General features: G+C 42.3%; 1 protein-coding gene across 2 annotated transcripts in view; it reads left to right on the top strand.

Moving 5' to 3' along the window:
• tmem39a (transmembrane protein 39A) overlaps positions 1 to 11,637 on the top strand; it is a 56,421-nt gene extending 44,784 nt beyond the window's left edge. For both annotated transcript variants that reach the window (XM_033033444.1, XM_033033445.1), the window contains 3 exons: positions 1,741 to 1,928; positions 2,714 to 2,834; positions 10,881 to 11,637. In XM_033033444.1, the coding sequence (XP_032889335.1) occupies positions 1,741 to 1,928; positions 2,714 to 2,834; positions 10,881 to 11,114 (543 nt within the window). In that variant the 3' untranslated portion in view covers positions 11,115 to 11,637. The remainder of the gene's footprint in view (positions 1 to 1,740; positions 1,929 to 2,713; positions 2,835 to 10,880) is intronic.
• Positions 11,638 to 17,121: the final 5,484 nt, after the last annotated feature.

Below are 17,121 nucleotides of genomic sequence, written 5' to 3'. Positions count from 1 at the left end.
CAGGTTTGTAGGTCACTTGGCTTCAATCAAAAAGTTGTCCCTAGTGTGTAGGATAGTGCTGGTTTTCAAGAGAGAGTTAGATTTAGCTCTTAGGGCATCAAGGGATATGGGGGGGAAAGCAGGAATAGGGTACTGATTTTGGATGATCAACCATGATCATATTGAATGGCGGTGCTAGCTCGAATGCACCTATTTTCTATGTTTCTATGTATGGGGTAATCGCTGGTTGGCGTGGACCCGGTGTGCCGAAGGGCTTGTTTCCATGCTGTATCTCTAGTCTAAATAGTGCCCAACAGAACCAATAGCAATGATAATGTGTTACAATTAGCAAAGGGAATACTGCTGAAGACCTGGCACATCTTTGCCTCAAAATTACAGACACTGAAATAGAGCCAAATATAAATGATGGGTTAGCAAGGTGGTTTTGGTTCAACAATTTGACTATTTATATTCATTTTGGAATAAATTCCTGAACCTTGTGTAATTTCGCTTTTGAAAGTCTACAAAATACACAATTTTGTTTTCAATCAGGTGTGTAATGTGACCAACAAATCTCGATAGGAATTCACATCAGACCATGCCGTTCAAATGGAACAAAATATCTACAAACATCAAATGACCATGCTTGAAGGACAGAAGTGGTATTGCATAACACATAACTGCATTCCACTAATTATCCCAAGTGCAACGTTGGCTGATTTTTTCTATTTTAGCTCTCCATATTCCCAGTGTTGTCATTCGCCCCCTCCCCAACTGTCTGAAGCTGCTCCAACTATTTTAAACTGATGTCTGGAGCTAATTGGTGCATTCATCTTAGACATAAATCCAAGAGCCCTGCTGGTCTGCATGAAATGCCCTTTGTAGATTGTCAGAAAACCTGTTCAGTGATTTGTCAGACCAGTGGCTTTTCCAAGCACCTAATAAACCAGCTGTCAGAAAGAGGCAAAGAATCACTTTATTTCCAGTAAGTGAGTTACATACACTTGCAACACCTCCCAGTTTGCACCATGGGCAGGATTGGCACAGCTGGTAGAGCTGCTGCCTCACAGCGCCAGAGACCCTGTTTCAATCCTAACCTTGGGTGCCGTCTGTGTGGAGTTTGTACGTTCTCCTTGTGACTGCATAGGTTTCCTCCGGGTCTCCTCCCACATCCCAAAGACATGTGGGTTTGTAGGTTAATCGGCCTCTGAAAATTCCCCCCCCCCTCCCGTTCGTGGTTAGTGGATGAGAATGTGAGACAACATGGGAATGGTGTGAATGGGTGATTGATGGTCTGCATGGACCCCGTTTGGCCAAAAGGCCTCTTTCCATGCTGTATCTAAACTAAACTAAAATCAAACTATTTTTTATGTGCTGGAATAACTCAGCGAGTCAGGCAGCATTTCTGGAGAGCTGAAGAGGGGTACCAATCTAAAACGTTGCCTTTCTATGATCTCCAGATGTGCTGTGACCCGCTGAGTTATGCCAGTACTGTCCTTTCTTACCGTGTCTTCATCAATATTGCTGAGGGTCACATTTGACCTGAGATTTGATTGAGACCCTCGGAGTCAATTGTTAATTGTCTCTCTTTGTAAGCCAGCATCTGCTAAATGTAATAATGTGGGGCAAAATGTAGAATCACTGGATGAAACTTTAAAATTATTACATGAATGGTTTATTCATACTTACTAAACCAGTCTGTTTTTGCACTATCTTGCCGCTGTATTGTCTGATGTTTTCTAACCTGACTCTTTGTTACAGAGTACACAGTACTATGACATGCGGTGGTCCTGTGAGCATCTCATCATGGTTTGGGTAAATGCCTTTGTGATGTTAATGAGTCAACTACTGCCTCCCAGGTACCGTGATCTACTCCACAAATCAGCTGCTCACCTGGGGAAATGGCAGAAGATGGAGCATGGTTCTTACAGTAATACACCGCAGCACATGTAAGCGTTATGTTCATGCAGGCACTTGTAAATTCACTGGGCCATTGTACACTTAGAACTGGCCAGAGTTCTTCTGATTTAATGTAGGCATTGTAGGCTGCAGAGTGTGAAGAGCACAAGTGGTCCTATGATAGTTTATAATGAAGTTAAGCTCAGGATATTGGGGAATGTAAAATTACCATCTTAAAAATAAAAACTTTTATAGGCAGAGCTTGACAATAAGAATTAAAATTAAAATAAGAGTTTTAAATGGCTATAATTAATTATAAATTATGGTTTATTATTTCGAAAATTACTACATAATTATGTAGTAATTACTACATAATTATTACTTTTGGTATTACTATTACTTTTTTGGTATTTTCTCTAATGTAAAATTTCATTTGATTTTTAATTAAATTGGCTAAATTTTATTTGTATTCGCTTTTAAATATATTGAGGTGTATAATTATTGTATTTAAATAGAGTAAATGTTCAGCAACTGAACTACCCTCCCACTCTAACCTATTGTGCGCCCATCCCTCCCACTATCTCCTCACCCCACCCCCCCGAAGAAGGGTCTCGACCCGAAACGTCACCCATTCCTTCTCTCCAGAGATGCTGCCTGACCCACTGAGTTACTCCAGCATTTTGTGTATCTTCTTCAGTACTTTGTTTTACCACCATCTATTGTACTTGGCTTCCAGGCCGTTATATTAGTATAGTTTATTGTCATGTGCGCGAGGTGCAATGAATGCTTTTGTTATACACGTGTTAATATATTTCCATTTTAAATTTGCTTTCAGATGGTCTGACACAACGATTTGGCCACAAGGTGTGCTGGTTCGACACAATCGGTGCCTTTATAAAGCTGTCGGTCCGTGTAATGTAGCAGTGCCTTCCGATGTCTCACATGCCAGATTTTATGTAAGTAGTTACTGCATTACACTCGTGCTTATGGAATTGCCATCTTGGATATTTGGATGCCCAATGAACTATAGAAGGGGTGCTTTTAAATAGCTCGAGTTGCAGTAGATTTGAACTTTGAGCAATAGGATGGGATTATTTTCTATAGAGCTAATTTGAATTTGTGTTAAAACCCATGCCTGCTTCAATGCTCTTGGTGAAATTTGGCCAGCGCTACTTTTACTTTCGGCTCTCCTACACTTCTCAACCATACCTAATTAGTTCTGAAGAAGGGTCTCGACCCGAAACATCACCTATTCTATCGCACCATAGATGCTGCCTCACCCACTGAGATTCTCCAGCATTTTTGTCTACCTTCGATTTTTTTTTCAGCATCTGCAGTTCTTTCTTAAATAATTAGTTACCGAGTTCATTCGATCAATTTACTAAAGTTTGAGAGTACAACCTCAGAGTAAAGGGACAGACTTTCAAAATGGACATGAGGAATCTCTAGCCAGAGGGTGGTGAATCTGTAGAACTCTTTGCCTCAGGCGGTTGTGGAGGCAGAGACATTGGGTATTTTTAGAAACATAGAAAATAGGTGCCATTCGGCCATTCAATGTGATCATGGCTGATCATCCAGAATCAGTATGCAGTATCTGCTTTCTCCCCAAATCCCTTGATTCACTAAGAGCTAAAACTCTGTCTTGAAAACATCCAATGAATTGGCCTTCACTGCCTTCTGTGGCAGAGAATTCCACAGATTCATAACTCTCTGGGTGAAAATGTTTTTCCTCACCTCAGTCCTAAATAGGGCCTGCCCCTTATTCTTATACTGTGACCCATGGTTCTGGACTGCCCCAACACCGGGAACATTTTTCCTGCATCTAGCCTGTCCAATCCCTTAAGAATTCTATATGTTTCTATAAGATTCCCTCTCAGCCTTCTAAATTCCAGTGAATATAAACCCAGTCGATCCATTCGTTCATCATATGTCTATTTATGGCAGAGGTTGACAGGTTCTTGATTAGTATGGGTTTCAAAGGTTATGGGGAGAAGGCGAGAATGGGTTTGAGAGGGAAAGATAGATCAGCAAGATTGAATGGCGGCGTAGACTTGATGGGCCGAATGGTCTAATTCCGCTCCTACAGTAGGTCGTATTGTCTTATAGCTCTAAATTACATTGATCCTTTGATCCTGTTGCTGTGCCTATGGATTACAGACCAAAATCAGGGGTGATCTCTGTCAACTACTCATCTCTGTCGGATAAGCTCAATTCCTTTTTTGCCCATTTTGAGCAGGCAAACATGTTTTGCCTTGACAAGTTCCAATCATTTCGGAAGCAGAAGTCAGATCTGGTTTCACGAGGGAAACTCTCGGAAAGGTTTAAGGAAATCCTTAAACTGTGACCCTTTGTTCTGGACTTCCCCAACATCGGGAACAATCTTCCTGCATCTAGCCTGTCCAACCCCTTAAGAATTTTGTAAGTTTCTATAAGATCCCCCCTCAATCTTCTAAATTCTAGCGAGTACAAGCCGAGTCTATCCAGTCTTTCTTCATATGAAAGTCCTGACATCCCAGGAATCAGTCTGGTGAACCTTCTCTGTACTCCCTCAATGGCAAGAATGTCTTTCCTCAGATTAGGAGACCAAAACTGTACGCAATACTCCAGGTGTGGTCTCACCAAGACCTTGTACAACTGCAGTAGAACCTCCCTGCTCCTATACTCAAATCCTTTTGCTATGAATGCTAACATACCATTCGCTTTCTTCACTGCCTGCTGCACCTGCATGCCTACTTTCAATGACTGGTGTACCATGACACCCAGGTCTCGTTGCATCTCCCCTTTTCTTAATCGGCCACCATTCAGATAATAGTCTACTTTCCTGTTTTTGCCACCAAAGTGGATAACTTCACATTTATCCACATTATACTGCATCTGCCATGCATTTGCCCACTCACCCAGCCTATCCAAGTCACCTTGCAGCCTCCTAGCATCCTCCTCACAGCTAACACTGCCCCCCAGCTTCGTGTCATCCGCAAACTTGGAGATGTTGCATTCAATTCCCACATCATGGCCCACATCGGCATCAGTTTTCTGATCGATCTAGACTCCTTGTTAAATTGAGTAGAGGACAAGTAGGGTCGTCAGAGGACTCCCTTCCACAAACTTAACAACATAAAGACATTTAAAATGTGTTATCCTTTAACAAAGTTATTTTGTGAAGAAAGAGGGACTGTTCAGGAGTACTTTGTAACTTTGTTGGCGCCAGATACGTGGTGACTCTTTACTCACTTTGTGTATTGTATGCAAAACAAGGAATTTCACTGGACCTACAGTGGCTTGCAAAAGTTTTCATACCCCTTGAACTTTTCCACATTTTGTCACGTTACAACCACAAACGTAAATGTATTTTATTGGGATTTTATGTGATAGACCAACACAAAGTGGTGCATAATTGTGAAGTGGAAGGAAAATTATACATGGTTTTCAAATTTTTTTACAAATAAAAAACTGAAAAGTGTGGCGTGCAAAAGTATTCAGCCCCCCTGAGTCAATACTTTGTAGAACCACCTTTCGCTGCAATTATAGCTGCAAGTCTTTTGGGGTATGTCTCTACCAGCTTTGCACATCTAGAGACTGAAATTTCTGCCCATTCTTCTTTGCAAAATAGCTCAAGCTCAGTCAGATTGGATGGAGAGCGTCTGTGAACAGCAATTTTCAAGTCTTGCCAGAGATTCTCAATTAGATTTAGGTCTGGACTTTGACTGGGCCATTCTAACACATGAATATGCTTTGATCTAAACCATTCCATTGTAGCTCTGGCTGTATGTTTAGGGTCGTTGTCCTGCTGGAAGGTGAACCTCCGCCCCAGTCTCAAGTCTTTTGCAGACTCTTAACAGGTTTTCTTCCAAGATTGCCCTGTATTTGGCTCCATCCATCTTCCCATCAACTCTGACCAGCTTCCCTGTCCCTGTTGAAGAAAAGCATCCCCACAGTATGATGCTGCCAGTGGGGATGGTGTGTTCAGGGTGATGTGCAGTGTTAGTTTTCCGCCACACATAGCGTTTTGCATTTAGGCCAAAAACTTCAATTTTGGTCTCATCTGACCAGAGCACCTTCCTCCACATGTTTGCTGTGTCCCCCACATGGCTTGTGGCAAACTGCAAACGGGACTTCTTATGGCTTTTTTTCAACAATGGCTTTCTTCTTACCACTCTTCCATAAAGGCCCGATTTGTGGAGTGCACGACTAATAGTTGTCCTGTGGACAGATTCTCCCACCTGAACTGTGGAACTCTGCAGCTCCTCCAGAGTTACCATGGGCCTCTTGGCTGCTTCTCTGATCAATGCTCTCCTTGCCCGGCCTGTCAGTTTAGGTGGACGGCCATGCCTTGGTAGGTTTGCAATTGTGCCATACTCTTTCCATTTTCGGATGATGGATTGAACAGTGCTCCGTGAGATGTTCAAAGCTTGGGATATTTTTTTATAACCTAACCCTGCTTTAAACTTCTCCACAACTTTATCCCTGACCTGTCTGGTGTGTTCCTTAGGCTTCATGATGCTGTTTGTTCACTAATGTTCTCTAACAAACCTCTGAGGCCTTCACAGAACAGCTGTATTTATACTGAGATTAGATTACACACAAGTGGACTCTATTTACTAATTAGGTGACTTCTGAAGGCAATTGGTTGCACTGGATTTTATTTAGGGGTATCAGAGTAAAGGGGGCTGAATACTTTTGCACGCCACACTTTTCAGTTTTTTATTTGTAAAACCATGTATCATTTTCCTTCCACTTCACAATTATGCGCCACTTTGTGTTGGTCTATCACATAAAATAGACATTGACTTCAGAATTAAGGGACAGAAGTTTAGGGGTAACATGAGGGGGAACTTCTTTACTCAGAGAGTGGTAGCGGTGTGGAATGAGCTTCCAGTGGAAGTGGTGGCGGAAGGTTCGTTGGTATCATTTAAGAATAAATTGGATAGGCATATGGATGAGAAGGGAATGGAGGGTTATGGTATGAGTGCAGGCAGGTGGGACTAAGGGAAAAAAATTGTTCGGCGCGGACTTGTAGGGCCGAGATGGCCTGTTTCCGTGCTGTAATTGTTATATGGTTATATTCCCTGCATTTCCATGCACCTATCCAAAAGCCTCTTAAACACCACTGTCGCATCTGCCTCTGCCACCACCCAGGCAGCGTTTTCTAGACCAGTGCTTCTTAAACTATTTCAGTGTCATTCAACCTTGAGTCTTTATCACAAATTTTCATTCACCCTTGACTAAATTTTCTTATGTTTTTTGGTAATTTTCATCTTATTCTCCCTTGTGTATAATTTTATATAATTAATTTTGTCACATGAGCAAAAAACATAAATTAACTCATTTCTTAAGTGTTTATTTTATTCAACTTTTTGAACACCCTAAAAATATGTAAAGAAAACTAGGAGTGGAGAAAAAAAGGTTAATTACCACTGGAGTTGGAAAATCATTCTATTAGAATGATTAAAAAAAAACATTCCAATGTCTAAACACTGGGTTTCAGTCCCATCCTACCCTTTCAACCTTTGATTATTGCAGTTTTTTTTCTTGGAAAACTACCTCAAAAAACCATGGAGTATGCAATTTAATATATTACAATCCAACTAATAAATTTCTATAACTCTCCCCGACGAAAGCTCACAATACCACCAAATATCAACTTTGGTAGCTTAATTGCTACACAAAGTAAAGTTACAGTTCAACAGTTGCCTACGGCGATCCTCCAGTGTTGCTATTTATAAATTTATGATCCCACTAGCTCGTCTGGTCTTCCCTAAAAGGTCATATTACAGTAAACTTGGGAAATATCCTGCTACTTTGAAATTAGAAAACCATAGGTAGAGAGAAAAAAACATAAAATTTCCAGCTCCACTGTCATTAAAACCAATAAGAGCTTACTAACCACTTTAATGTCAATGCCTTTTTTAAGTGCAGGTGCACAACCTTTTATCCGAAAGCCTTGGGACCAGACACTTTTCGTAATTCAGAATTTGTCGGCCTTCGGAATGGAAATTTTTTAGCGTAGATTTTAATGGCTGGCTCAGTGGTAGAGTGCTCGGCTCATATCCGCAAGGTCGTGAGTTTGCGCCTTGATCCCGGCAGTTACTCGGTCGCGAGTTTGAGTCTTCAATGTCGTTTTTTCTTGCAGAATAAATGTCTGTATGAAATGCAGTGTGTTGAATGAGTTCCTGAATTTGTAAATGTGCCCGCAGCATTGAATCACCTCTCGCACTCATGTCACCCTAGCGGGGCTACATGCCCTTAGGCGGCCTAGCTCGGGGATTCTTGAATCCCCGAGCTAGGTCGCGAGTTTGCGCCTCGATCCTGGCAGTTACTCGGTCGCGTGTTTGTGTCTTCAATGTAGTTCTTTCTTGCAGAATAAATGTTTGTATGAAATGCAGTGTAGGAGAGATGTACTGACTGTGTGGGCAGAACTTTGGAAGTGATTGCCCACCAAGTCTAAAAAGCCGCTGTGTCTCCCTGTCCCTGGGATAGCAGGGGGCGATCAAACAGCACAATACCCCCCTCCCCCTCCAACTCCAGAGGAATCCGCTCCCCGATGGGCCGCTACGGCGACAAGTGGCAGTTTGCCCACAGCCCGAGCTGCGCCCCCTCATCCGCCACCCCAAGAACAAGACGTACCTTGCACACCATCAGCTTCTTCCCCTACGTGTTCCTCTGGAGTTGGAGCGGGGCTGGGCTGGGCTGCTGTTGGCTGTGGGTCTCTGGGATCTCCGTGCTTGCAGTGGGCCTGGGGGTCGGTGTCCCGATGAGGGGGCGCAGCTCGGGGAACGGCTTCTGGTGGTCCTGACGTCTCCGGCCAGTTTGCAGTTTTCCTCTGGAGTTGGAACGGGGCTGGACTGCTGCTGGCTGTGGGTCTCTGGGATCTCCGTGCTTGCAGTGGGCCTGGGGGTAGGTGTCCCGTTGGTCCTGACGTCTCCGGTGACTGGCACTGACCTGCTGTTATCGTCGACGTGAAGACAGTGCAAACCCCCGCGCCGGTGCAATGGGCGGGGAGCTGGGGAGGGAAGGAGTCACACACATGGCCGGGAAGCAGAGGGGTGTAGGTGGGGTGAAACTTAAGGGAGCGACAATCTGCTGCTGCCTGCCCGCTGAGTTAAAAAGTTCCCACGCAAGACTCACGATACACTGTGTATCGTGAGTCTACCGTGGGAACTTTTTAACTCAGCGGGCAGGCAGCAGCATATTGTCAATTATTAACCCTCCCGCGCAATATACCCTCACCTTCTCTTTTATGAATGGGGATTTAGTTCCCCTTTCTTCGAGGACCGACCGGAGGTTCCGCTGTCACCTCTGCGGGCCGCCCTCGGTGAACGTTTTCAAGGACCTTTCTTCAAGGACCGAAAAAATGTCCGCTATTCGGAGGTTTTCGTTATTTGGATCTTCGGATAAAAGGTTGTGCACCTGTATAGAAAAAAATATATAAATATCTGAATAAATTAAGTCATTCCTTTCATTCACCCCTCTCGTTTCATCCACCCTTGGGTGAAAAGAACCATTCACCAGTTTAAGAAGCACTGTTAAGAACCACTTAAGAAGCACCCACCAGTCTATTGTCCTGCACCTCTTTTTAAACTTTTCAGTATCAGTATCAGTATATCTTTATTGTCATTTTCCTGAGGAAACAAAAAAACGTTGCTCAACCAGTGTCCATTCAGTGTGCAGTACAAATAACAACAAATAACTAGAAATAAAAAACATATATCATGAACAAATTAAATTAAACACTCTACTCTCTACTAAACATCAACAGGCGTTCCGATCGACAGCTGCTGCAGTGTGTCCAGGTTGATGGTTGGTGCGCGATACTTTGGCAGGGGGCTAAGTCCGTTTATCAGTCTTATAGCCTGCGGGAAGAAGCTGAGGAGCATCCTGCTGGTTTTGCAGCTAATGCTCCTGTACCTCTTCCCAGATGGCAGGATGGAGAATATGTGATGCGATGGGTGGTAGGGGTCTTTGATGATGGAGATGGCTCTGTTGATACATCTCTTCCTGTATATGTCCAGCAAGAAAGGGAGTGGAGCACCAATAATCCTGCTGGCGGTCTTCACAATCCTGTCAAGTTGGTGCCGTTCGTACGCCTTGCAGCTCCCGAACCAGGAAGTGATGCCGTTGGTTAATGTGCTCTCGATTGTCCCCCTATAAAAAGTTCGTAGATGTGTAGTGGGGAGACCTGCTTTACGTAGTTTCCCCTCTCACCTTGAAGATATATCCACTAATCTTTATAATTTCCATCCTGGGAAAAAGGTTCTGACTGTCTACCCTATCTATGCCTCTCATAATTGTATATATGTATATCAGAGCTCCTCTCAACCCCTTGTTTTCCAGAGAAAAACAATCCAATGTTGTTAACTTGTTTATAAAGGAATTAGATTTGTAGGTAACACCGCAACTGCATTCTGGTGATGGAACTTGTGTTCTGCTTCTTTTGTTATGTGCTCAAGTTGACTGGAGCATTTCAATTTAGCTTTTCTTGTTCAGCCAATTTATAATTGTTATACCCAGGTACAGTCTTATTAATTTTAATAATATATAGATTAAAAAATTAAAATGTATGAAGTAAATGAGGTGGTCAGGCCCTTAAGCAGCTTATAAGATAACGATGTACAATTGACACAACAAGGAATGATATGTGTAGCGGCATCTTTTCTGTCTGCAATAAGCACTGGTTGTACCCCTCCATTCAGTCAGGACAATACGGTAAAAGCAGAAAAGAATCGAAACGAGGAACTGCTGATGCTGGTTTAAAAAAGAAGATACAAATTGCTGCAGTAACTCAGTAAGTCGGGCAGCATCTCATGAGAACATGGATAGGTAACGTTTCAGTTTGAGACCATTCTTGGAATCCTCCTCGGAGGCCTGATGGAGGCAGATACGAGCCAGACCTGAAACGTTACCTTTCTCCTGATATCTGCCTGACCTGCTGAGTTACTCCAGCACTCTGTGTCTTCCACTGAAAAAGTTGAACTGATTATTATTATTTTTTGTCTTGTTTACAGTTTTTATTCCACAAGCCATTACGGATGCTGAATCTTCTCATCCTGATAGAAGGCAGCATGGTCCTGTATCAACTATACTCTCTGCTTCGGTCAGAAAAATGGAACCATATACTTTCCTTGGCTTTGATACTGTTTTGTAATTACTATGTCTTATTTAAACTTCTACGGGATCGGATCGTGCTTGGCAAAGCATATGCTTACCCTCTCGGTACCATTGGACTGAAATCTCATTAGGAGACCCCAACAGGAGGTTGGGGGGGATTGGCGAGAAAGGATTTAAAGAAATTATTTTGATACGGTTTCTATTTTTCATGCAGTGTTTAAATATTTAAAATATTTTATATTTTGTATACTTGGATATTTTGAAGAGCTATTCTCTGCATAAGCAAGTTGTATTTTTTGTCTACTTAGCGACTTCACGTGCTAAGTGTGTGCTTTGCTCCATACAACAAGTGCCATTTATAATTGCAATAATCAACGTGTAGTATTGATCAGAGGAATAAAGGATAATGATACAAGAAATCTTTTTGCTTTATCACCTGGAGGTCATTTTTAGGCCATTATCGTCAAAGCATTTACATGAATGGAACTCTTGTTTTCATAGTAAATGATTAGATTTATGGATGTTCAAATCTGAACTTATTTTAAGATATAGGGGTTTACAAAATGATGTCTGAATAACGTCCATTCTCCAATTATTGTTTACATGATAGCACCTCTTCAAGACAAATGTATCAATAAAAATGAACATTCCTAATTTACGTGCCAAATCTATTAATTGTTTGGATTTTTAATAATGAACGTGAAGGGGGAACAATGCTTGCATTTTTTAAAATACTTTTCAATATCGCTCAATATTTTTGCAAATTAATAATTAGACTAGTTTAGTTTGGCGATACAGCATGGAAAAAGGCCCTTCTGCCCACAGGGTCCATGCTGACCATCGATCACCTGTTCACACTGGATATATGTTATCCCACTTTCTCATCCACTCCTTACACACTTGGGGAAATTGACTTCTTCTTTCGTGTGGCGTGCACAGCCTAAAGTTGTTGGACAACTTGTTCTATTTGATCTTCCGTTTGTGCACGTCGAGTTGATTGCATTAGTCAAAACAAGGAAACGTGAAGGTTGCAATCTTCCACCCCGGGCAATTTACAAAGCGAATTAATGCACGAGTTTGGGATGTGGAAGGAAACCGAAGCACCCGGAGGAAACCAATGTGGCCACACGGAAAACAAGCAAACTCTATGCAGCACCCGAGGTCAGGATCATACCAGGGTCACCGGCGATGTGAGGCACTCATGAGATTCATCCTCTCTTGGTTACTATCATAGCTCCAATTGAAGCCGAATTGCCGTCCATGAAATTGTGCACCACCAGACTCAGGAACAGCTTTTCCCCCTCTGTTGTCAGGCTTCTGAACGGTCCTTCCGTAAGCTAGGATATTGTCCGATTCATCTCTACCCCATTGTGAACATTGGACTGTGGCTCTGGAACTGTGGCGCTACAATGCTGAGAACTATATTCTGCACTGTATCTTCCCCTTTGCTCTACCTAGGAATAGGAATACTTTATTGTCATGTAAACTAGATTGGCAGGAGGGTGGGAATCTTTTGCAGGACAGAGCCATGTGAGAGGCTAGAAGTTGGTATGGAGGGTGTTGTGGAAAAGGCTAGTGGACAGAATAGGCAGGAATGTTACAACATGTTGAGACTTTAAAAAATCAAGCCTGTAATTTATCCCATCAGATAAAGCATAAAAAAAACTTTAATTTGATACCTAATTCACTTTCATATCTTCAGTATTAAAAAAAGCTGTGGACATTTTCATACTTGGAAATTAGCATCTTGTTCCGTATTGCTTTGCCATTGACTTAACACAAAAGCTGTGATTGAGGACAGTCAAAAGCCATAACTTTCTTAAAAAAATAAGAGAACTGAATGAAATTTTTGATTATAGATCGAAGCATTCTGAAACAAATATGAAACATCCTACTTGGATGACCTGAAATTAAAGCATTTAATTAGATAGTTACCTAATTGTAGCTAATTACAAAATTGACCGTTGTGAAGGAAATAGTGATACACACCCAGACTGCCTTAAATTCAATAATGTGATATTCTCAAGATCAGAACTTTAATATTATTGTATTATATGCTATAAGTCCGTAAACATACAGGTAAAGAAATTACAATTTTAGCAAATGACCAAGTCTTTATGGAGAAGATCAGTTGCTAGCTGGTACATCGGCATATCATAATCAGTAGCATCATCATATTCCTCAGATTGTAACCAATAAGCAACTCTGTACACCTTGTTTTTCCTCAACTTTTCAATTTTGGCATTGTAAACTACAGGTTTTTGCTCTTCAAACCACGCATGACATGCCTTTCTGCCCACTACTTTCCCATTAAGAATGTCCTGTTTATCATCACATTTGGAGGAGTCCAAATTCGGATAATCTCTGCAAATGCTGTCTAAATCAGTCTCTTTTGCTGGGCATTTGGATTGACAATTTTGCATTTCTTCTTCTGAGACATCTGTTTAAAATGTAAAGAAAAAAAAACACGGAACAGCATTAACAGAAACAAGTTATTATTTGCAGATTTAGAAAAAAGGTTGAAATGATAAAGTTAAATGCTAAAACAAATAGTAAATACCCAACAAAAAAATTCATATTAATCAGTTTTATCAAATCAATTACATTCATCTAATTAATTAAATTCATCTAAATTCTATACTAAATCTAAACATCTATCCATTTCTTAAGAAGAGACTAAAACTTTTAAATAGCAAACTGATCCCATTCACACAATAATTCACGATATAGCATTATTTTTAAATCTCACTTTGTCATGAATTTATTTGCCAAATGGAAGGAATTTTTAATTCCCATAAAGGAATGTTTAATTTCCATAAATTAATCCAGAAACATCCACTTTCAAGATAATCAAAATCATTATTTTTTGCACAATACATCTGACTAAAACTACTGTGGATATTTAGTATGAAAATATTGATCATGGATAGACAATAACACAAAATATAGATGATTTAGATGTTCTTATGACATGATTGTGCAAAAAAAATAATGAATTTGATTATCTTGAGAATGGATGTTTCTGGAATGTGATCGATTGGAATGTTGCTGTTGCCATTAATTTTAAGCCCCATCGGCAGGCAAGACATGGCCGATTCTTATGTGGGCCTAAATAACATTTTTTGCACCATAAGATTAAAATTACACCACACTAAAAAGCAAGATAAATATGTTACATAAAGGACATACCTTTTCTTTGATATTGCGATCCGTGATGTTGAAGGCGTTAGAAGTCGCGTTTAACTTCAATGCAGCGACGCAATCGTCCAGCAATTTTTTTTTTTAAACCGGGAAGGGAAGGCCGAACGATTTTTTCTTCATCAGCTACCAGCCCAAGGAAATTCCTCTCTGACAACCAATACAAACCTGCATTTTAATCCCCCCCCCCTCCCCCAAGCCTCCGGAATCGCACGTACAGGCAGTGGCAGATCTGTAGCGCCGCTGATGGTAGGTTTTCTAACAACGCTAGAATAGACAGGTGAAAAGCAGAGAGAGAGGAAGGAGGGTTGGTTTAAACTGCACGTATTTTAATGCAAGGGGCCTGATGGGTAAGGCAGATGAGCTTAGGGCATGGATAGGTACGAGCGACTGGGACATTGTAGCCATGACTGAAACCTGATTAAGGGAGGGGCAGGACTGGCAGCTCAATGTTCTGGGGTACAGGAGCTTCAGGAGAGACAGAGGTAAAGGAAAAAGAGGAGGGGGGGGGTGCATTGTTGGTTAAGGAGGATGTTCAGAGGTGACATTACGGACCGTGAGGCTAAATGGGTGGAGCTGAGGAACAAGAAAGGGATGATCACCGTGTTGGGGGTGTACTACAGACCCCCGAATAGTCAACGGGAATTAGAAGAACAAATGTGCCGGGAGATTGCAGGCAGCTGCAGGTCAAATAAGATTGTTGTAGTAGGGGATTTTAACTTTCCCAATGTAGACTGGGAAAATCATAGCGTGAAGGGTTTAGATGGGGTGCAATTCCTCAAAAGTGTTCAGGAGAGTTTTCTCCAGCAGTATGTGGAGGCCCCCAAATGTGAGAGGGCAACGCTGGATCTAGTATGGGGAAATTGGGACGGGAAAGTGAATGAAGCGTTTGTGGAGGAGCCTTTTGAGATCAGTGTTTTGAGCATCTGTAGTTGGTAAGTTACTGGAGAGTATTCTGAGGGATAGGTTATACAGGCATTTGGATGGGCAAGGGCTGATTAGGGATAGCCAGCATAGTTTTGTACATGGGAAGTCGTGTCTCACAAATTTGATTGATTTTTTTGAAGATGTGACCAAAAAGGTTAATGATGGCAGAGCTGTAAATGTTCAGTAAGGCGTTTGACAAGGTTCCGCATGGTAGGCTGCTCTGGAAGGTTAGATCGCATGAGATCCAAGGAGAGATAGCTGAATGGATAGCAAATTGGCTCCATGGAATGAAGCAGAGGGTGATGGTGGAAGGTTGCTTCTCAGACTGGAGGCCTGTGACTACTGGTGTGCCTCAGGGTTCGGTGCTGGGCCCGTTACTGTTTGTCATGTACATCAATGATTTGGATGAGAACATACAGGGCAAGATTAGCAAGTTTGCTGATGATACTAAAGTTAGTGGTTTTGCAGTTAGTGAAGATGGTTATGAACGATTGCAGCAGGATCTGGATCGATTGGCCAGGTGGATGGAGGAATGGTTGATAGAATTTAATACAAAACAGTGTGAGGTGTTACATTTTGGGACGTCGAACAATTGCAGGACCTACACAGTAAATGGTAGACCTCTGGGTAGTGTTGTCGAGCAGTGGGATCTAGGAGTACAGGTGCATGGTTCTTTGAAGGTTGAGTCACAGGTGGATAAGGTGGTCAACAAGGCGTTTGGCACTTTGGCCTTCAGTCAGAGTATTATAATAATAAATTTTATTTAATGGGCGCCTTTCAGACATCTCAAGGACACCTTACATAGTAATCGGAATAACATATTATCGGAATATAACAAGTAATAAAGACATCACAGAGACACAAATTAAAAACAGAATTCAATCCAAAAACAGAAAATCAAAAACACAGTGTGAAGAGAGAGCAGTGGCAGCCAAAGCGCGCCAGCGTCCACTCTCTCTTCACGGCAGCCATCCGCATTTAGAATATTGTGTTCAGTTCTGGGCACCATGTTGTAGGAAAGATATTGTCAAGCTTGAAAGGGTTCAGAGAAGATTTACGAGGATGTTGCCAGGACTAGGGTGGTTCTTCAGTCTGAAGAACGGTGTCCACCCAAAATGTCACCCATTCCTTCTCGCCAGAGATGACTTCACCCGCTGAGTTACTCCAGCATTTTGTGTCTACCTAGTGGGTGTGAGCTATAGGGAGAGATTGAGTAGGCTGGGTCTCTATTCCATGGAGTGCAGGAGGATGAAGGGTGATCTTATAGAGGTGTATAAGATCATGTGAGGAATAGATCGGGGTCTTTTGCCCAGAGTAGGGGAATCGAGGGCCAGAGGACATAAGTTCAAGGTGAAGGGGAAAAGATTTAATAGGAATCTGAGGGGTAACTTTTTCACACAAAGGGTGGTGGGTGTATGGAACAAGCTGCCAGAGGAGGTAGTTGAGGCTGGGTCTACCCCACGTTTAAGAAACAGACAGGTACATGGATAGGACAAGTTTGGAGGGATATTGACCAAGCGCAGGCAAGTGAGTCCACATTCCTCACTGTGATGGAAGGCAATAAAGTTCAGTCAACTTCCTCCTTGGTTCACCCGTGGTCAGGGCCTTTGAACCCTCCGTAGTTCACCGCTACCGACGGTCTGATGTCCAAAGCCCTCAAGTCGTAATGGTCGAAACTCTGGCGTCGATCGTCCTCTTCTTACTGGTGACCGCGGCTTCACGGTGTTCCGTGGTCGGAGCCCTTTCACTGGCGTTCCTCAACAATGGATCGCCCGCTCCGCGATGTTAAAATCCGCGCTGCGCCCGCAGCTTGAAGCTCCGGGCCAGTCTCCAGGAAAGGCCGCACCACTCCACGTTGTAGGCCACAGGGGAGGACGGAGATGCGACATGGAGAAAAATCTCATCACCGTCGAGGTAAGTAGCTAAAAAAAGTTTTCCCTGATCCCCCTCCCCATCCCCCACATAAAACATACCAAGAAACATTAAAACATTCTTTTAAGACATACTTAAAAT

This window comes from Amblyraja radiata, chromosome 14 (genome assembly GCF_010909765.2).
Source record: "Amblyraja radiata isolate CabotCenter1 chromosome 14, sAmbRad1.1.pri, whole genome shotgun sequence".
NCBI lineage: Eukaryota > Metazoa > Chordata > Chondrichthyes > Rajiformes > Rajidae > Amblyraja > Amblyraja radiata.
This window is presented reverse-complemented; position numbering and strand designations above follow the sequence as displayed.